General features: G+C 39.8%; 1 protein-coding gene across 2 annotated transcripts in view; it reads left to right on the top strand.

Annotated features, from left to right (window-relative positions):
• The window catches only part of Pir (pirin), a 118,715-nt gene extending 96,600 nt beyond the window's left edge, over nt 1-22,115 (top strand). For both annotated transcript variants that reach the window (XM_052171654.1, XM_052171653.1), the window contains 3 exons: nt 4,129-4,211; nt 17,650-17,716; nt 21,547-22,115. In XM_052171654.1, coding sequence (XP_052027614.1) covers nt 4,129-4,211; nt 17,650-17,716; nt 21,547-21,659 — 263 coding nt within the window. In that variant the 3' untranslated portion in view covers nt 21,660-22,115. The remainder of the gene's footprint in view (nt 1-4,128; nt 4,212-17,649; nt 17,717-21,546) is intronic.
• Nucleotides 22,116-22,309: the final 194 nt, after the last annotated feature.

The following is a 22,309-nucleotide window of genomic DNA, read 5'->3' as shown; positions in this document are numbered from 1 at the left end:
TATAGGACGTTTACACTTTAAAACAAGGTGCTTGGGGCCGTTTGTCGTTCAGTGGGTGGCAGTCTCTGTTGTAATAGAGCTTCTGCTATACATATAAACTTAGTGGTGTTAAAATGTGTGATAGGCATTACCAGCATGCTGGGAGCAGAGTGAGACTCTAGTTCTTATAAAGCAAAGAAAATGAAAAGAGGATGCTCACACACTACAGCTGGGCCCCAACCTTAAAAAACACATTTTAAAAGTATTTTGCCCTTTTATGATTTTTAAGGCAAAAAAAAATTAATAACAATTTTGGTTAAATGTTCCTTAACTACATTATTAGATTTAACTTTCTTGGCAGAGACTGCCAATGGAAAGTATTTTTTTTTTATCTGATTTGTCTTGTTTTATAATTACAAGTAGTCAGAAACAATAGGATATATTTCGTGAAGACTTATTTTAGGTTCACAAGATAACAAGATGAGTGAAGTACCATAGAGATAATCTGGAAAGGAAGGTACAATCAGTCTGTTCTCTGTGGCGCTATTTTGAAGACTTTGCCTAGGAAGCTAGAAACTCAAGGTAGATTGAAAGTCATCCACCTGGCAGCTTGACTCTGCTGTCAGTGAGGAAAGTGTTCCTTGGAGTAGAACATTTCAAATGGCCCCTTCTGCATCTCACCGTGATTTTACTTATAGTCATTAGGGAGGAGCATAGGCACCCATCATCAATCTGCTTCTAAATCAGGATTTCCTCACAGGCCAATCAACATTGCTGTCAAGCACACTATCCTAATACAGGGTGCTTGTCGAGAACTACCAACTCAGCAGGATTCCTGAGTGCTGTCTCTTGTCAGCTCACTCTATTAAAACAGTATCAGGAAACATAATACATGACAAACTCAGAGTCCCGGAGCGGGTCACGTGGGTGCCGGCTAGTACATATGAATTAGTTGAAGAAAGAAATATGGTTCATTGTCCACAGAGGATGTCAATAAAGCACACCTAATAAAATGCCTTTTCCCTGTCACAGTTTAAAATATTATCCAACTCTAAATGATATTCCTCTCGGACTCCCAGACTTTTCTTGCCAAACCCCCATGTAAGTGGGTAGTCAGTGGAGTTCTGCTATTCAACCCATGACATTTGCTGACATGTGCCTTTGATGAATGGATGTTATGTTGTGGTTGGCTTTTGCTAGTTTGCAGGGGTGATTGTGCCTGAGCTCATGTTGATTTCTTCCAAACTCAGGATTATATTCCAGCCACCATTGTCTCCCAAAGCCAGTGATTAAAAACATTTTTTTTTCTGCCATGGGCTCTTTTTTTTTTTACATGCACTAAGTTCCTCTCAATGTTTTTTATATTCAGTGACATCATTTAAGTGTTAAAGAACCAGTTTATGCTACAACTACATGTACGCTTCTCTACTGGCATCTGAAATGACATGATTTAGTAGCAAGTCTGCTCTAATTGTATGTGACAACTAGCATAAAGTCTATTCTGAGATATGCACTGCACTGTAACATGGTATTAAGAATATCTGTCACTTCTTTTGGAGACAGAGCTATCAGCAGAGCAAATAATGCTGTGGTTTGTTGGCTACAGTTGTGACTGAAGAAAAGCCACATGGCAGTGATGGAGAAAGCACATGGGTGATCTGTGTCCCACCCAAGGCCACACTTAGGCTCACTTCTAGCTCCAGCATTCTTACTCCAGGATAAGAATTCTTGTTCTGTCGGAATCCTGTTTCATGTTTATCAGCAACAGTATAAATCACATGCCCTCTATGGAATATATTCCCTATCTCCAAAATATAGGCTGGAAGATAACTTCTCTAGAAAATATGGACTGTTACAATGCTGACCAATATCCCCCAAATTTACAAATTGTGATTCTGCTTCTATAATAACTTGTCATTATTGTTTTATTTAATCACTTGTTTAATATTTTAACAAGTTTTAGCTCTCCCTCCCTCTTCCCCTCTCCCTCTCTCTTTCCCTCCCCTCCCTCTCCCCCCCCCTCCCCTTCTTTCTCTCAGGTGTACAGATGCACCTGTGCATATATGGAGGCCAGAGAGGATCTGTCCTATCAGTCTCTACCTGATTCCCTTGAGACTGGGTCATTTACTGAACCTGGAGCTAAGATGGTGGCCAACAAACACCAGTGATCCTCCTGTTTGCTCCTTACAGTGCTAAGGTTGCAACCATACACAGCCATGCCTGCTATTTATGTGAATGATAGGGATTTGAACTCAAGTCCTCATGTTTGTGCAGGAAGTGCTCTTATGCACTGAGTTATCTGAGCCCTCTCTCTAACTTGTTGAATGCTGGATCTTGGATCATCTCTCTGTTATCTGTTCATATACCTGTTTGGTTTTTATACCCAGCTGGAAGACATAGTCTTAAACCTCACCCTTCAAAGCAGCTTTCTGGGTCTATTCTAGCACACTAGGACCTCTCCATTGTCCAGCTCCTTCTTGCAGAACTGCTTTTGTTTTCCTTGGGTCACCGCATGCTTGTGCTGAGGGCCATCAGACTCATTCTTTCTCTCTCCCATCCTTCTTCCCTCTCTTCCAACCTATCCACCATCTTTTCATTCCTATCTACACTGTAATCCACGTTCACTTTAGTCCATTACAGAGAGCTCCAAATAGGTTTGCCTAAGTTTAGGCCCACCATCCATTTCCTTTTATGCTCTGCTTCTAAAATTACCTTTTCAAGACACAGATCTGATCATTTCTATTCTCTGTCTCTGACTCTCTTTGTGAGTGTGTGTGTGCATGTGTATGTGTGTGTGCACATGTGAATGTGTGTGTATGTGTGTGTGTGTGTGTGTGTGTGTGTGTATTTGTATGGGCAAGGATGATTTTAAAGGATTTCCTTGATACATTTTCATCCTTCCCAGTAACTGTTAAAGTCATGATAGAAGGTTCACACTCTCCTTAGAAATTCTCAGCCACTCCCTTTGACTGACACTCTGTCCTCTTCTCCACAATACATTCTTCCAAGCGCTGTTTCTTTCTCTTTTTTCAGGATTATTTTTATTCGATATATTCTTTCTTTACATTTCAAATGATTTCCTCTTCCCTTGATCTCCCCTCCCCACAAGTCCCATAAGCCCTCTTCCCTCACCCTATTCCCCCATCCACCCCTTCCTACTTCCCTGTTCTGGTATCCAAGCGCTGTTTCTTGAAGGTCTGTCTTACCTTGCACAGCTCTGTTAGTCTTACTTCCGTTCCTGTTCTCAATGAGCTTTTGTTATCTTTTAAGTATTAACCTAGCTTTATTTTATCTGTAAGCCTTAGAAGGGAAGGAACTCTAGCCTAAAGATAGGCCCCTTCCAGAGTGATTAGAAGGTACCCACCATGCAGAGTGCTTAGGAGCAGATCTTGTGTAGTATTCTATAAGTTGCTATCTAACTCATTTAGTTTTCTGTTGAATTCTTCTCTGATGATTGCATGTGCTTATATTTGGTTGGTCCCAAGAACATTTTGAATTATTTACATGCAAGGGATGAGATTTTCACGTTTTTGTATTTTTTTTCTCTAGTACTTGGAAGTTGGAGATGCTCAGTAAATTCTTGTTGAAATGAATTATCAGTAGCATTTGATCATTTTTCTAACTCTGTTTGCTTCTTATGAGGTTTGTATTTTACACAAGAGAACATTCTTATGAACTTGCAATTTCAAAGGCTTTGAAAAGCCTCACATAGTCATGGCATTAAGAATATAAATGGAGTCGGGCGGTGGTGGCGCACACCTGTAATCCCAGCACTCTGGGAGGCAGAGGCAGGCGGATTTCTGAGTTCGAGGCCAGCCTGGTCTACAGAGTGAGTTCCAGGATAGCCAGGGCTATACAGAGAAACCCTGTCTCGAAAAAACCAAATCCAAAAAACCAAACCAAACCAAAACAAAACAAAACAAAGAATATAAATGGAAACATGTTGCTTACCTACTCTTTTCTGCACTGAAAACCAGTACATTTTTGCCTTTAACAACAGTAAGTGTAAACAACCCTCAAATTCAAGGGGCTTTCCTAAGTCTGCTATTTCCTAAATGAAAACAAGCATTATGGTGCTAAGTAGTTGACCAGAAGTGTGGTGATTGGATCAATATACCACAACAGTTACTGTGTCATCTTTTGTTGTAGGGCCTGATGATGCTCAACAGAAGATAGAACCACATCACACTGCAGTGCTTGGAGAAGGTGACACTGTCCAGTTGGAAAATAAGGTATTTAAAACTTAATTTTCTTTCTTCATGCCTGTGTGTGTGTGTGTGTGTGTGTGTGTGTGTGTGTGTGTGTGACTTGTGCCTCCATGCATGTGACATGCGTAGATGTAGGAGCGCAATGCCCACACACATGCAGATGTCAAGGGAGGATGTTGAGTATCCTGTTCTATCACTTCCCACCTTATTCTTGAGACTACTGAGACAGGGTCTCTCTCTGAACCTGAAGCTCACTGTTGCCTCTAGACTACCTGGCCAGGGTAGCTCTCAGAATCTACCTGTTTCTGAACATTCGAACATCCCCTGAAACCTGGGTGATGGCACACAAATTTTTGATGCGAGTGACTGGGATTCAAATTCAGGTTCTCATGGTTTAACAGCAAGTGCTTTTTACCAACTAAGTCATTTTTCCCAGCCCCAAACATTCAACTATCTTTAAAAACATGTTTTTAAGTTTTATAAACTCATGTATGTTTTGATCAAATCCGTTCCCTTTCTTTCTTTACCAGTCTCTCCCCTCTCCCTCATTATTCCTTCCCACTATTCCTTCATGTACTGCCTCTGTTTTTAACTCCTTAAGTCCAGCTAGTATGCTAGCTATGTGTACAAGGGTGTAGGGCTGTTTTCTGGAGCATGGGTATCCTCTCAGGGGTTGGATTCCTGAAGACAACTAACACTCCCTCCCCCGTCAGCCATTTGGTGCCAGTAGTTACTCAGACAGGAGTGGGATTTCATGATCCCTTCTCCATCCCTGATGGGATTTTGTCTGGCTTGATCTTATACACGTCTTGTGCATAAATTCATAGCTCCTTTGAATTCATATGTATAGTGGTCCATCATACCCAGAAAATAGTTTCACTATAGATGTCCACTGTCCGGACTCTTACAATCTTTCCCTCCTCTTTAATTTCCTGAACTTATACTTTTTACTGAGTTCCATGAAAATGATTAAATCGCCCATTGAGATGGATTTTTTTTCTCTTCCTTGGGAAATAATATGCTACTGTTTTATTAAGCTGGTTCACTAAATTGCTCTATTTTGAGGTTTCTATTGGTGTATTTCAGAGTTTCTTTTCTTGCCTTTAGCAATCATGTAAATGTCTGTATTTGGATCTAGAGGCAATGCCTCCTCATTTTTTAAATATTACATTTATTTATTTATTTATTTATTTATTTATTTATTTATTTATTTGCATAAGTAAAACTAAGATAGCCATCCAGGAGTATGCATGCACATCTGCATGCTCACAGAGAGACCTTTCAGAATCATCCCCATTTGGAGCTAAGAAGAGCGTGTGATGTTTTCCATAGTTCCTTTAAATGAATCTGTGCTTTTTACATTTTAGGGCTCTTGGGAGCAATTTTTCCAGGTTTCTCAGTTCTTCTTTTTTTTTTTTTATGTCTGTTTCATTCCATTGAGCAATCTGCTCATCGTTCTGTGAGCCCATTAAGGCATTCTCGTTGCTTTGTGTCACTTCCCAGTAAAGAAGATGAAGGAGACAGTTGTGCAGAAGTGCCTGGATAGTTCCATTTCGAAAAGCCGGAACAGGAACTGTTTCAGTGGCAGCTTCTAGTTCTCTGACCCTAGTATCATATAATGGGATGGACTGGGGGAGATTTTATGTCTCTCTCCAACTTACTAGTAATTCACCTTCTCCTGTCTTGATGACCAGCAGCACCTCTAGGAACTATAAACAGAATAGAGCAAAATGTCTGAAACACCAGAAAGTGCATATCCCAGGGTCTCTGCCTTCTATTTTATGTCAAACCACGCAAAACTGTCATGTTTGACCTACCAAAAAAATTGGCATACCTCAACCCAATATAAAGAAAAGGTTTGAAAATTATTGATGAACCAGAAGTTCCTGATACATTTAGTTTCCAATAGGGTCTGGGTATGTTTGGCAACCTCAATTCTTCCTATTCCATCACAAAGAATACCCTGCGGGGAAGGGTGGAGAAGCCAAAATGGAAAGAAGTGATGAGGGAAGCTGACCCCAGAACATAGCCGGAGTACACAAAAATAAGTCTTAGTTGTGACACAGTGGCAGTCTGTGACTGTTTTATCAGTTCCACCATTGTTTGTATGGCAACCGTGCATCATGGCAACTTCAAAATGAAAAAATATATTTAAAATAATGATAATTTTCATTTAAAGGGGTTGTATGTCTGTAGGAAGTCCCGTTTATATTACAAGATAGAGGCTGTGAAGGTTTGGGTCTTGGCTTTGCCACTTTTTGGCTGCGTGACTGTGGATGTTTCTAAATATCTGTGTGTTTCGTTTTTGTTCATTTTTTTTTACATTTATTATTTATCGGTGTGTATGTGTGTAGGAGTGCACGTGCCACAGCAGGTATGTGGAATCCAGAGGATAACTTTGAGGCATGGTTTCTTCTCTTCCACCATGTGGTTCCCAGGCATCAAACCTGGGTCATCAAGCTTGGTTCCAAATCCCTTTACTCTGATCTATTCCACTAGCCTAGGCTTCACTGCATTTGTCTGCAAGCTTGAGAGAATTGAGGTCAACTGTGTAGGACTGTTAAAACCAATTGGGATGACCTATGCCAGGCTCTGTTGCAGATCTTGCACCCAGGTCAGTGAATGATGTCAAAAAGATCCACATCTATTTCTTTGTGTTTTCTTGTTTCTCTGTCACACCTGCTCATTTCTGTATTGTGTAGGGAAAAGTCTTTTATGGCAGAGACTGCATTACCCACAGCACCTAAAAATTCTCTGGCCCTTTATAGAGAAGGTTTGTCAGTCCTTGGTGCAGTACATTTTAGGTACGCACTTACGGTAAGTGAAAATAAAACTGCTGACGACACCTACTTAACTGATTAACGCATATGCATTGTCTAATGAGGATTCACATCACAGGCTCAATGACACATAACAATTTTTACATCAAGCAATAGCCCCGGGGGACTCTGACCAATAGGTTTGAAAGCAAAGCTATTCCTCTCCATGTGGAACTCATGTTAGCCTGACGATCCTGACAGGAAGAAAGATGAGCTGAATTGTGGTCAAGAAGGAGGAACTGATTTAGCATCTGACTTCCAACTCTGTTCAGCTTGCAGTTTCAGTGAGATGCACGTCCTCCACCATACGTGACTAACCAATAGTTTGGGCCATTCCTCTAGAGTGGCCACTCTGTAGGGCAGAAGAAGAAACAAAGTAAAGGATAGTGTACAAAGCCATACCTCTATTTTATTTGTGCCATCTCACCATTTATTTGATTTATTTCAGGTTAAGGTGGGGTAGCCCATGAGAACCTAGACTTTCTTCCTCAGTGGGTAGATTACCTTATCCCATTATTTCTTTTTATTCATATGTGATGATTCAAACCCTAGTCTTCATGCTTGCACGGCAAGTACTCTAACCACTGAGCAATCTCCCCAACCAATACCATTATCAAGTGCAATGTAACACCTAACAATGGCAGTGGCTTTGCTTTATACCAGATTTAAAAGTCTTTGGGTCAGACCCTTTGACTTCATGGCCAAAGTCCAAAGTATGTTTACTTTATAATGAATCCAAATATTTCAAAATTCTTACAGATCGCAAACATCAAGCTATTCTGGACACATGATCCTGAATTATTATAGGTCACCCTGAAGTGCCTGTTTCAAAAGCTCCCCATGTCAGTTTGGCCTACAGTTGGTGTGCTGAACTTTTCTCCTGAGTGATGGTTAGAAGTACATGAGTTCACTTAACATGGACTCTATCTAAACGTTATTTTATTTTATTTCATTTAAGTCTTTATTTTATTTTTTTCAAATATATTCTTTTTTACATTTCAAACGTTATTCCCTTTCCTGGCTCCCCCCCCCCCCAGAAAACCCCTAACCCATCCCCCTCCTCTGCTTCTATGAGGATGTTCCTCCACCCAGCCCACGCCCACCTACTCTTCGTTGATTTCCCTACACTGGGGCATCTATCGAACGTTCATGGGACCAAGGACCTCTCCTCTCACTGATGCCTGACAAAACATTCCTCTGCTACAAATGCAGCTGGATCCATGTGTACCCCTAGGTTGATGGCTTAGTCCCTGGGAGCTCTGGGGGTTCTGGTTGGTTGATATTGTTGTTCTTCCTATGAGGTTGCAAACCCCTTCAGCTCCTTCAGTCCTTTTTCTAACTCCTCCATTGGGGATAACGAGCTCAGTCCAATGGTTGATTGCTAGCAACTGCCTCTTTGTCTATAAGGCGCTGGCAGAGCCTCTCAGGAGACAGCCCTATCAGGCTCATTTCAGCAAGCATTTCTAGGCATCCACAACAGTGTCGGGGTTTGGTGACTGTTTATAGGATGAATTCCCAGGTAGGACAGTCTCTGGTGGCCTTTCCTTCAGTCTTTGCTCTACACTTTATCTCCATAATTGCTCCTGTGAGTATTTTTTTCCTTTTTTTTACATTTTTTTTATTCGATATATTTTTATTTACATTTCAAATGATTTCCCCTTTTCTAGCCCCACACTCCCCGAAAGTCCCGTAAGTCCCCTTCTCTCCCCCTGTCCTTCGACCCACCCCTTCCCACTTTCCCATTCTAGTTTTGTCGAATACTACTTCACTGAGTCTTTCCAGAACAAGGAGCCACTCCTCCTTTCTTCTTGTACCTCATTTGATGTGTGGATTATGTTTTGGGTATTCCAGTTCTCTAGGTTAATATCCACTTATTAGTGAGTGCATACCATGATTCACCTTTTGAGTCTGGGTTACCTCACTTAGTATGATGTTCTCTAGCTCCATCCATTTGCCTAAGAATTTCATGAATTCATTGTTTCTAATGGCTGAATAGTACTCCATTGTGTAGATATACCACATTTTTTGCATCCACTCTTCTGTTGAGGGTTACCTGGGTTCTTTCCAACTTCTGGCAATTATAAATAGGGCTGCTATGAACATACTAGAGCATGTATCCTTATTACATGGTGGGGAATCCTCTGGGTATATGCCCAGGAGTGGTATAGCAGGATCTTCTGGAAGTGAGGTGCCCGGTTTTCGGAGGAACTGCCAGACTGATTTCCAGAGTGGTTGTATCAATTTGCAACCCCACCAGCAGTGAAGGAGTGTTCCTCTTTCTCCACATCCTCTTCAACACCTACTGTCTCCTGAATTTTTAATCTTAGCCATTCTGACTGGTGTAAGGTGAAATCTCAGGGTTGTTTTGATTTGCATTTCCCTAATGAGTAATGAAGTTGAGCATTTTTTAAGATGCTTCTCCGCCATCTGAAGTTCTTCAGGTGAGAATTCTCTGTTTAACTCTGCACACCATTTTTTAATAGGGTTGTTTGGTTTTCTGGAGTCTAATTTCTTGAGTTCTTTATATATATTGGATATATTATATATAATATATCCCTATTTATAATATAGCCCTCTATCTGATGTAGGATTGGTGAAGATCTTTTCCCAGTTTGTTGGTTGCCGATTTGTCCTCTTGATGGTGTCCTTTGCCTAACAGAAACTTTGTAATTTTATGAGGTCCCATTTGTCAATTTTTGATCTTAGAGCATACACTATTAGTGTTCTGTTCAGAAACTTTCTCCCTGTACTGATGTCCTCAAGGGTCTTCCCCAGTTTCTTTTCTATTAGCTTCAGAGTGTCTGGCTTTATGTGGAGGTCCTTGATCCATTTGGATTTGAGCTTAGTACAAGGAGACAAGGATGGATCAATTCACATTCTTCTGCATGCTGACCTCCAGTTGAACCAGCACCATTTGTTGAAAAGGCTATCTTTTTTCCATTGGATGTTTTCAGCCCCTTTGTCGAGGATCAAATGGCCATAGGTGTGTGGGTTCATTTCTGGATCTTCAATCCTGTTCCATTGATCTGCCTGCCTGTACCATGCAGTTTTTAACACTATTGCTCTGTAGTATTGCTTGAGGTCAGGGATACTGGTTCCCCCAGAATTTCTTTTGTTGCTGAGAATAGTTTTAGCTATCCTGGGTTTTTTGTTATTCCAGATGAATTTGTTAATTACTCTTTTTCTAACTCTGTGAAGAATTGAGTTGGGATTTTGATGGGTATTGCATTGAATCTTTATATTGCTTTTGGCAAAATGGCCATTTTAACTATATTGATCCTGCCGATCCATGAGCATGGGAGGTTTTCCCATTTTTTGAGGTCTTCTTCCATTTCCTTCTTCAGAGTCTTGAAGTTCTTGTCATAAAGATCATTCACATGTTTGGTAAGAGTCACCCCAAGATACTTTATACTGTTTGTGGCTATTGTGAAGGGGGTCATTTCCCTAATTTCTTTCTCAGCCTGCTTATTCTTTGAGTTTAGGAAGGCCACTGATTTGCTTGAGTTGATTTTATAACCTGCCACTTTGCTGAAGTTGTTTATCAGCTGTAGGAGTTCTCTAGTGGAGTTTTTTGGGCCACTTAGGTAGACTATCATGCCATCTGCAAATAATGATAGTTTGACTTCTTCCTTTCCAATTTGTATCCCTTTGACCTCCTTATGTTGTCGAATTGCCCGAGCTAGTACCTCAAGTACAATATTGAAAAGATAAGGAGAGAGGGGGCAGCCCTGTCTAGTCCCTGATTTTAGTGGGATTGCTTCAAGTTTCTCTCCATTTAGTTTGATGCTGGCTACCGGTTTACTGTATATTGCTTTTACTATGTTTAGGTATGGACCTTGAATTCCTGTTCTTTCCAAGACTTTAAGCATGAAAGGATGCTGAATTTTGTCAAATGCTTTTTCAGCATCCAATGAAATGACCATGTGGTTTTTTTCTTTGAGTTTGTTTATGTAGTGGATTGCATTGATGGATTTCCGTATATTGAACCAACCCTGCATTCCTGGGATAAAGCCTACTTGATCATGGTGGATGATCGTTTTGATGTGTTCTTGGATTCGGTTGGCAAGAATTTTATTGAGTATTTTTGCATCGATGTTCATAAGGGAAATTGGTCTGAAGTTCTCTTTCTTTGTTGGATCTTTGTGTGGTTTTGGTATCAGCGTAATTGTGGCTTTGTAGAAGGAATTGGGTAGTGTTCCTTCTGTTTCTATTTTGTGGAATAGTTTGAAGAGTATTGGTGTTAAGTCTTCTTTGAAGGTCTGATAGAATTCTGCACTGAAACCATCTGGTCCTGTGCTTTTTTAGGTTGGAAGACTTTCTATGACTCCTTCTATTACTTTAGGCATTGTGGGATTGTTTAGATGATCTATTTGGTCCTGATTTAAGAAGAACCGAAGCACCCACACTTTGGTTTTCCTTCTTCTTAAGCTTCATGTGGTCTGTGAATTGTATCTTGCGTTTTCCAAGCTTCTGGGATAATATCCACTTATCAGTGAGTGCATACCATGTGTGTTCTTTTGTGATTGGATCACCTCACTTAGGATGATATTTTCTAGTTCCATCCATTTGTCTAAGAATTTCATGAACTCATTGTTTTTAATAGCTGAGTAGTACTCCATTGTGTAAATATACCACGTTTTCTGTATCCATTCCTCTGTTGAAGGACATCTGGACCCAGCTATACCACTGCTGGACATATACACAGAAGATCCTCCAACATGTAATAAGGAGACATGTTCCACTATGTTCATAACAGACTTATAATAGCCATCTAAACTTTAGACGAAAGTTGTACTAGAGCCTTAGAAAATTGCAAGCTCATTTGTAGTAAGTGTACTGAAGTAGATAAACACTGGCTATCATGAAAACAATGGTTAGGACACCTATTCTCTTAAACTGTCACAGTCCATGGATGTCCCATTCAAATGATTTGATTAAAATAACCACTAAATGACAAAAATGAAACAAACCACCCAATGAGAGCAAAAGGCAGTGATTTGCTTTATTCTGTGTAAAAATTCATGATAAAAAGAACCACTAGAAAAGAAAAAAAGAACCACTAGGTTAAAAAAAAAAAACCCTGATAATAGTTCACTGCTTGATCTTTCCACTGATGCCCAAAGTATGAATAGTGAAGTCTAGAAAGAACAACTGCATGCAATTAAATCATGCTGAACTTCAATTTCTTTTGGGTCATTTTTCCAGGTAACTCATCACAGTAATAAATGCTACTGCAGGCAGAAAATGGTGCCTTAGACTCGCTCTTATTGTCAGCTTTGTGGTTATAATCAATTTAACCAAGTTAGAAACTCATAATTTGGAAGTTATCAACACATTAAATGACCCCCTGGCCTTTCCTTAGGGCTTTGATCATGTATTGTTGGTCCCAATGAAACTCAACATATTTCCTAGCAGTTAAGTTATAGGGTATCAAAAGCAATTTACCTATTTTTTGTTTTATTTAGTTAAAGTGTCATGATGCACTTGAGGAGGTCAAAGGACAAATCTTAAGAGTTCGTTTCCACCATGTAGGTGTCAGCAATACAAGTTTGGGTGGTCAGCCTTGCTGGTCAGTACCTTAACCTGCTGATGATCTTGCTGACCCTGAGGACAAAAAAAAAGTTAGTATTTAAGTCAGATGAAAAAGACTTAGCTATGAACCAAGAAGACACACCAAATCAAAAGGCATGAGCTGCAATTTTAAAGGCCCTGCTTCAGAGTTGGAGGTGTTCTACATGAAATAGTCATCAGAGCCTCTAGGACCATGTTCAAGGTGTCCATAAAGGCATTGGCATAGAGGCACCTAAGGACTTGCCTGTCTTAGGCTCATCTTTCAACCTCTTTGCTTTTGCATGGCTTTTATCACTTGACACCATCGATGAACATTTTCTCCTGGGACTTTGAACTACATTAACACTCTAGTAAATAGATGTAGTGGTCATTAGCTACTTTTACTGATGCCTTGTTAAGAAAAGAAAGACAAGGAATGGGGAGAGGGGTTAGTGGGTAGCGGCACTTGCCTCCAGGCCTGGCAACCTGAGTTCAGTACCCCCCGAGGTGGAAGAAGAGAGCCAATGATCAGAAGTTGAGCTTTGACCTTCATATCCATGTCATGATATGCATGCACTGCCACCCCATGCACACACTAAATAAAGCAAGGGATAGAAAATAGATATGGCTTAGATTAAAGAAGGGGCTGCCCGGACAATGAATCTGTAGCAGTCGCTGAAAGAAGTTTGGAGCGAAAACTTTTAGGTTTTACAGGGATGGAAAGCTTCTCTTCGATGCCTAAAGGGTTTATAATTTTTCATTTCAGACAAAGTGCACGTGTCCTTCTCTCCTGCTGTCCAAATAATAACTGGAAATTCATCATTTTATTTGAGTAATATAAGAGTCAGGCTTTTGTTTTTAGCACTTTCTCATTCCACAGTGTGGAAACAGAGCATGTTTATCACTCCCCAAAGACCTGTCTTCTGATTAGGAAACTTTCATTCTGAACAGTCAGCATGTATGTGACACACAGACCAGCATTTCTTCTCTACTCTGTTAACTCTTTCCCCTCCACTTCCTGACCCTCCAACTCAGTTTGGCCTCCTTGGCCATGGCAAAACCAAACACAACAGAACACTGTTGTAGGGTCCTCTTTCCCATGTCTATTTTGGCGCACTAAAACCTTTCAAAAGGTCTCTAAGAGACCCTTTTCAAACATCTGAGAGAATAAATCCTTTGTGATAACTGACTTGTTAAAATTGCTGTTGAGGTCTTAGTCATTAAACAACGAATTGAAAAATAAGAAAAAGAAGAAATCATGCCAAATGAAAACTTCCCTCAGCTCTGTCCACCCACTGCAAACACTATAAACAGCCCTAAAGCCTCGTGGAATTTTGATATAAGGTATGGCAAAACAATACCTCCTTTTCTTGGTTCTCTGAATTATACAGACTGGACAATTGTGTTGGCTAATCTTAGTTATTAACTTAGCACATCTGAGACCAGAGAATCTCCACTGAGGAATCACCTTCATTGCGTTGGCCTGGGATCATGTCTGTGGGTTATTTTCTGGATGGCTGATTGATGTAGGAGGCATGTGGGCCATAGTGGTAGGCATTATCATCTCTAGGCAAATGGGCCTCAGCTGATGAAAAAGGTAGCAGAGGGGCTGGAGAAAGGCTCAGCTGCTAAGAGCACTGACTGCTCCTGCAGAGGTCCTGTGGTTGAGGTTCCTAGCAACCATATGGCAGTTCATCTCAGAAACATCTGTAAGTTGGAGTTCCAGTGGATCTCCTTGTCTCCCTCTGACTTCCTTGGGTACCAGGTACACGTGTGCACAGTCAGGTATGCAGACAAATCATTAATACATACAAAATAAATAAATCTAAGGGAAGGGAAGAAGGAAGAGAGGTAACAGAACATGAGCCTGGAAGTGAGTTAGTAAGCAGTGTTCCTCCATGGTCTCTGCTTTAGTTCTGGCCTCCAGGTTCCTGCCTTGGCTTCTGTCTATGGCAGACCTTAACCCAAATAAACCCTTTCCTCCCAGCATTGGCTGTGGTCAGGGTTTAGCAGAGAAACTGTAAAACAAACTATAACAAACACAATGCCTAGCTGTTAGAACTTTTTGGAAGCAAGAGTCTGTAGGGGGTCGATGGAGATCTGTGCTTCCAGCAAAGAAATAATTTGACTACATGAGCCTGGTGCATCTGGTTTCAAAGGACTAATTTGCTGATAGCTTTGTATTTTGTGGGTTTGAGGAGTGAGCTGGGTTATGAGTCAGTAAGGCAATGATGATTAAAACCTGGCAGAGCTGAGGATGCTTAGACACCTGTGAAGAAATAATTGAGGCATCAACTCAGTACAGGTGTGAAAAGCCACCAGCCCTGAGATGTGGGGAGAAGCAGAAAAAACATTCTACCATGTCTTCAAACTTAATTTTTAATTGAAGCCAAAAAAAAAAGCAACTTGCAGTACCCTTTCAGCTTTTGTTAAATGGACAGAAGAAAAAGAGGTTAATTATTAATTTTGTTCAATACAGAAGTAAATCTTCTGAGACTAGGTATTGGAATGACTTCAAATTAAAGATATTTGTATTAGTAGAAGCACATAACTAGTTGATAAAATTATGATAATAGAGCTTTGTATTAGTAGAATTGTATAAGTGATATAATTTAGGATAGTGTTGAACATTTAGAAAATGCTATATAACTAGAATATGAGTGAAGTTTTAAAAATTTACAGTTTTAAAATATATAGTAATTAGGTTTATTATTATTATTATTATTATTATTATTATCTGATTGAAAATTAGATAAGCCCGAGGGAAAACTGGAAAAAATATGCAATAAAAAATATAAAAATAATATGGAATGCTCAATTACTTATTTGTAATTAATTATTAGTAGTTAGTGGCTTAAAATAACAACAGTTTCCAGTTTCTGGTCATCATGATAGTTGGCTCCTCTGCTGGCTTCCTGGGGTGTCCCCAGTGACTAGCAGGTTGGAGTCTGGGCTCCAGCAGAGCTCTTGTTTATGGGATGCCTCAGGTCTTTTTATGTGTCCCCCTTTCTGGTTAGGTCACTATGTGTCTCCATATGGCCCTCACAAGAAAGTTTCTTCCAAGCCAGAGTATTGGCAAGTAGGAAATGCTAGGGACTTGAAGGCATAAAAACAGAAATGCAGGAAATCAGAGAAGTCACCAGAGTTAAGCGCAGTCAGGCACTACCATGATGCCACTAAAGAGAAGCCAGTGGAGGTGTGTGGAGCCAGAGCTACGGAAATGGATGTGGGGGATACTTTGGGTTCGAAGGGTCAGCAATCGGGAGGGAGCAGAATGAGGACAAGCTGGAACCTAGGAGCACCCCTGCCTGCCATTCACTACTAACCACCATGTGATTCCAAGAGCACAGCATGGTAGCTACTTTAAAATATTTATTTTTTATAATAGGGTGATCCTATGATTTTCAACCAAAAAATTGCATCGATTATAAAAACAATTCTCTAAACATTCTACGCACATATGTGTATACATTTTATATTGTGTATGTGTTTACTTTTAAAGGTGCTGGGGCACATTTCATATTATTTTACTAAGTGACAAAGCAATAAAGTCTTGGGTTTGGATTTGTATAAGTATTATTTCCATTTATATATATGGAAATAATACTTATACAAATCCAGTGTTGGACTGACCTTGGCAGTTAGGAGCACTGGTTGCCGTTCAAGAGGACCCAAGTTAGATTCCCAGCACCCACTTGGCAGCTCACAACTATTTGTAAGCAGTGCTGATGTAGCAACACCCTCTTCTAGCCTCCTTGGGCATCAGGCACACATGTGCTGCAGGCATACATGTAGACAAAACACCCATCCACATTAAATAATAAATAAATAAGCCTTAGACATTTTTTTGCAGAAAAGATGGAAAGATTTTAAGAGCCAGGGGTTACCCCAAAGATTTTTAAGACCCTAAGGAAAGGGTGTTTTCCAGACACAATACGATTGATGTACATATGAACTCACAGAGACTGTGACAGCATACACATAGACTGCACAGTTCAAACTGGACAGATCCCAACCTGGGAAAGGGAGGATATGGTCACAAAGTCTCACCACTAACCAAGGATCTATTTACAATTGATGGCTACTTCGAAAAGGAAAATCAGTTTTCTTCCACGGAGTAGCACTGGGTATATCAACTACAGTCTGGGGCCAGGATCTGTGTTCAGGATTAGTTGGCCCATACAAAATGGACTTTGTGTGTGTGTGTGTGTGTGTGTGTGTGTGTGTGTTTGCGCACATGTGTGCTTTGGGAGGGTTGCTTTGAGGTTGTTTTTTTTGTTTTTGTTTTTGTTCTTTTTTGGTTTTTTTTGGGTTTTTTTTTTGTTGTTGTTGTTGTTTTAGAATAAGAAAGAACATGAGAAGGTGGGATAAGAGTGAAGGGAAAGATGACCAAAATATATTATATGAAAACATTAAATGGAAAAGAAAATGCAATAAAATAAAAAATGATTTTGTTAATGAGAGATAAGCTAGTTTATCAGATAGTCTGTTGGGAAGATGTTCCTGAGAAAAATGACCGTAGCTTTGGTGCTGAAGAGGTGGTTTGGTGAGTGAATTGCCTGAATAATAAGGACTTGAGTCTGGTTCTCCAGCAGTCATGTACAAGGCTGAGTGTAACAGCACACATCTGTAACCCTGCATGGGAGATAAGCCAAAACAGATGCCTGGAGTGTGCTATCCAGTCATTATAGACAGAGTCAGCTCTGATTTCACTGAGGGATTCCCGGTTTTGAAAAATAAGGTGGAGAGGTATTGAGAAAGACACTTGACAAAAGACATCTGGCCTCTACACACACACATATGCACACACAGGGAGACACACAAAAACAAAGAAGACTTTAATTTCAATTTTCCTTCTTTAATTTACAGATGTTGATACCTTGGTAGCCTGGACCTATTGAATTCTAGTTGCTAGAATACTAAACATCCTAGGGAATGAACATTCCCATATCCAGGATTGCAAAGGAGATGTTTCTAAAATTTGTCCTTGGTAGCACTATCCACTTAATTTGTATCTTCACTATGACTTGTTTCCCATTCTGCACTTAAAGATAAACATGCTCACTGTTCGATGCTTTCTTTGATGACTTTAGGACCCCCAAAGAAGCCATTTTGTCTTAATTGCTGGGGAGCCATTAAGAGAACCAGTTGTTCAACATGGTAAGTACAAAATGCTAATTTTCCTAGCTCACTTTCTTTTCCTTTGACACATATACACACATATATGCATGTATGTATATGTATATATACACATAATAATTAAGTGTGTGTATGTGTGTATGCTCATGCACACACAAAATAAAGAGCTTTATTTTAGCTCTTAACAATATGGCACTGTCAATGTTGTTTCAACTCTTGACAGAAAGTAGAAAGGCAAATGTGTATATACTGAAGAGACAAAACTTGAGGGCCAGATGTGCTTCATAACAATCTGCTGCTGTGGTAATATAGCCAGTCTCAAAGAGTGAGAATCTGCCCACTGGAAAAGCTATTAACTCATCTGCATGACCTAATCACCTTTTAATGGTCCCACCTGCCAATATTGCCAAAAACCAATCAAATTTCAATATGACTTGCAGAATGGAAAATTAATATTCAAATCATGCCCAGTTCTGTCTTTGTAATCTATTATATTTTTAGTGTATATATTTTAGTATGAGCCTCTTAGGAATAATACTTCTTTATTTTATATACTTTTAAATTTTCTATAATAGTTTAAGCCATTCTTTGTTTAATTAAAAAAAAAAAAAAAAACAAATAGAAGGGCGCTGGAATGATGGCTCAGTACTATATTCTACACTTGCAGAGGATTTGAGCTTAGGTCCGAGCTCCAGAAGTTCTAATGGCCTCTTCTGGCCCTCTTTGGGCATTTGCACAGGCACACACACGCACACACACACACACACGCATGCACGCACGCACGCACACACACACATTTACTTAAAATAAATATTTTTGAAGAAACAAATAGAATTAGTGTGTAGAGAGGCATTACTGTAGTTGAAGGCACGAAATGCTGAAAGAGGTACACAGTCACTTCAGCCCTTTGGATCTTGATGTCCTTGTATTATTGACACTTTGTTTCAGTTTTTGCTTTTTTGAGGCAGGGTTTTTCTGCCCTGGCCATCCTGAAACCCACTTTGCAGAACAGGCTAGCCTCGGACTCAAGAGATTTGCCTGCCTCTGCCTCCCAATTACTGGGATTAAAGGTGCCTTTCATTGGCACTTTATTAAATGACAAAAACCTAAAAGCACCTAGAACCCAATTTGTTATTTATACCTTTGCCTACAAAACATACTGTGCAGCCGGGCGGTGGTGGCACACACCTTTAATCCCAGCATTTGGGAGGCAGAGGCAGGCAGATTTCTGAGTTTGAGGTCAGCCTGGTCTATAGAGTGAGTTCCAGGACAGCCAGGGCTACACAGAGAAACCCTGTCTCAAAAAAAAAAAAATACTGTGTGGCTCACTGATTATTTAATTAAGCATGACTTAAGATCTCATCATATTCCATTACTTGGCAAGAGTTCCCAGGCATAAACAATGATCTCAGATAAGCCCCAGCTGGTCATACATTTTAAATCATACTGAATATTTAGAAAATATCCTTTTATTTCTTCCAGCAATAATTTAGGGGGACTATTACATCATATTTCCCCAGCGTGTGACATTTCACGTTAATTTTGGACAGTTCAAAATATCCCTCCCAAGGTCTGTAGTCCCTTCTTCCTTTTATCACTACTGAATAAAATTGTTCTTCCGCAACGAAAACTACAACCAAATGGAGTAGGGTCATTATCTAGTTGTAGATTGGAATTTGTGGAGAAGTGTGCTCGGGATGAAATCCTTTTATGTTAGGCCCTTTCCTCTATAGCAGGTTTTAGAAACAAGAGTCCAGTTGAATGAAGACAACAAAGCAAAATGGTAGGCACTGTGTATGTAAATCCTCTTCCAGTGCCTCTGAGCATGGGGACACTGGGTATTGTAAACATAAGCCCACATTAATTAGACAAAATATGTGCCTCTTGATCTGCCAGTTACTGAGAAGCAAAACATTTTGTTTGGTTAGCCTAATTTAGTCTTCTTTTTAAGTTGTTGTTGTTGTTGTTGTTGGGGTGGTTTTTTTTTTTTTTTTTGCCTTTGCATGTTTATAGGCAGCCACAGACATCTTGAGAGTACTTGGGGGCTGGTTGTGGGTTTCGTGAATTATTAACAGCCTACTCCTCCTGTTATTGAGTGCTCATAATGAGGACATTAGGCATAGATGTCACAGCATGTTGGAATAGAAAACTACTTTACTTTGATGGAGTTATGTCCTTTCTACAAATCAGAAAAAAAACATGCAGATATTTTATTTTCTTAACATATGCATTGATGCCATTTACTATTTACTAAGAATTGGTCAGAGTATTTTGGAAGTGTTAATTTAATGAATCTTTGAAACAACCCTGAAAATCTGACTGGGGTGACAAGGTAATGAAGAAAAGATAGACACACAGACATATCTACAGAAAACTGGAATCCATTGGCTTGTACTTGATCTGATGGAGTGCCACCAACTATGCCACAACCCAGAATTTTGGCACCTTTCATGTGTTTGTGTGTGTGTGCATGTGTGTGTGTGTGTGTGTGTGTGTGTGTGTGTACAGTATAATGGAGAGGGAATAGTATGTCTTTGTGGGAAGTCTGCAGGGCAGCAGTCTCAGGTTGTAGTTATCCAGGATGAGGAAGCTGTGGTTGTTATTTTTTGCATTGCACTACCAGTGTCCTCACACAAGCCAGAGGTAGGCTTGCTAATTTCCTGAGACTGGCTTGAGGGAGGTTTTTCTAATTTCCATGAGTTGGAGACATTGGTCCTTGTCAATAATACACATTCAGTCAAGGCTTCCTCTGTTCCCCATAACTTCTTAGGTGACCCAAGGACAGTTTATAAAACTGGAGAGCATGGTATGGTATCCAAATAGGATATCATCGATACATACTACAGAAAGAGTTGGGACATAAGAGCAGTGTGGCCCCACTGGGGAAACTAGGGAAAAATTATGTGTAGCAAGTGAGTCCTTGACCAAGTATTTAATCAGTTTGACTGATAAAATCTAAAGTGGTCTTTCCCTAGCCCTTTGATGAATTAAAAAAATGGTTAACACTAAGAAATATTTTTTAAAAAAATGTTTCTTGACTTGAAATGTATTAAAAAATTTTATTAAAGCTATGGCGTTGGTGGTCCCTGGCAAGAGTATGGTCACACCAGTATGATGTATCTTTTGAAATGGTGGAGGAAAAGAGAAATTTTGATCAAAATGAAAGATAAAACAATGGAAGCATGAAAAACGTTTACATAAATACAAAGATCCCTTTAATTGCAAGCACATGATAGTGACTCATGACAGAAAGGAGAAAGTAACCAAACTTAAAAACTTGACCTAATCTATGGTTCCTACAGGGTACATGGAGGTGTCTTCTGGAGAACAACCAAAAACTGTAAATGTACAAATTGTTTGGAAGCAATCAAGACATCTGTTTGTTATAAGGAAACTTCTGCTAGTTTTCAAAATAGATTTAGAATCATGCCAGAAAGACATAGCCCTGTCCACTGCTTAGACAGACAGCAAAACTCTGCTACAGTTTAGCTGTTTTTGTAATATCAGGTTGGTTCAATTCTGAAACATCACTTCAGGTTCTACAAAATAACAACTCTAGAATGTGCTGAATAAAGGGATTGTTACTGCTGGTGAGGAACCTTCAGTGGATGATGAGACTCAATCCCGTTTATCTAAGTCTGGTCTGAATGATAACATATAATCATATACAGCCCTAGCCACAACACTCAAATGCTAGTCCTGTATGACTGAACAGTGCGAAAATGAGCTATCGATGCCCAGCTCTGCCTAGATTTTGTTTTAACTGAGGAGCTATAGGAATACATACCACTTCTAGTGGTAGAAGAATGTGTTATCACCCAGAACTGTGTGAATGTCTCTTTCTGCCCTAGGTCCGTTTGTGATGAATACCAATGAGGAAATTTCACAGGCAATTCTTGACTTCAGAAATGCAAAAAATGGTTTCGAGGGGGCCAAAACCTGGAAGTCAAAGATTGGAAACTAATGAGGAGCCGAAGTGCTGCCCTGCCACTCGGATGGACTGACCATGCAGTATATTCAGTCTCTGAAGCTGGCTTAACTGGTGCTTCTAAAGCATTCCACATTAAGCTGGACGTGGTGTTGCAAGCCTTTAATCCCAGCGCTCTAGGAGTCAAGAGACATTGGGGAATCTCTGTTTTTGAAGCCCATCTGTCTACAGGGTGAGTTCCAGGACAGCCAGGGCTACAGAAAGAAGCTCTGTCTTGAAAACGCAAAAATAAAAGCATAGAATTCCACATTAAAATAAAAAGATGTATTTTTTGTAATAAGTCTTCAGAATGCATTATATTCATGTGTGAAATTGTCAAAGAACAAGTTAAATTTAAAAAGGATGTAATGTACGATATTTCCTGATACATGGGAATAATTTTGTTGTTTTTTTTTAAAAAAATCAATGTTCATCATTTGGTGGAAATTATTAAGCACCTATTAAAAATAATTGCTATATACCTGTGCTTTTTTATATTTGACTAGATGCCTTTTTATTCTCTGCCCTTTGGGGTTTTCTTGAAGCATTTTGTTGTTGTTGTTGTTGTTGTTGTTGTTGTTGTTTCTTTCTGTGCTACTGACAGCAGATATATGTGCATCTAAAGTCCCCCCTACTGCAGTCCAGCT

Source organism: Apodemus sylvaticus, chromosome X (assembly GCF_947179515.1).
Source record: "Apodemus sylvaticus chromosome X, mApoSyl1.1, whole genome shotgun sequence".
Lineage (NCBI taxonomy): Eukaryota > Metazoa > Chordata > Mammalia > Rodentia > Muridae > Apodemus > Apodemus sylvaticus.
Note: the sequence above shows the minus strand (reverse complement) of the source record. Positions and strands in the feature narration are given on the sequence as shown.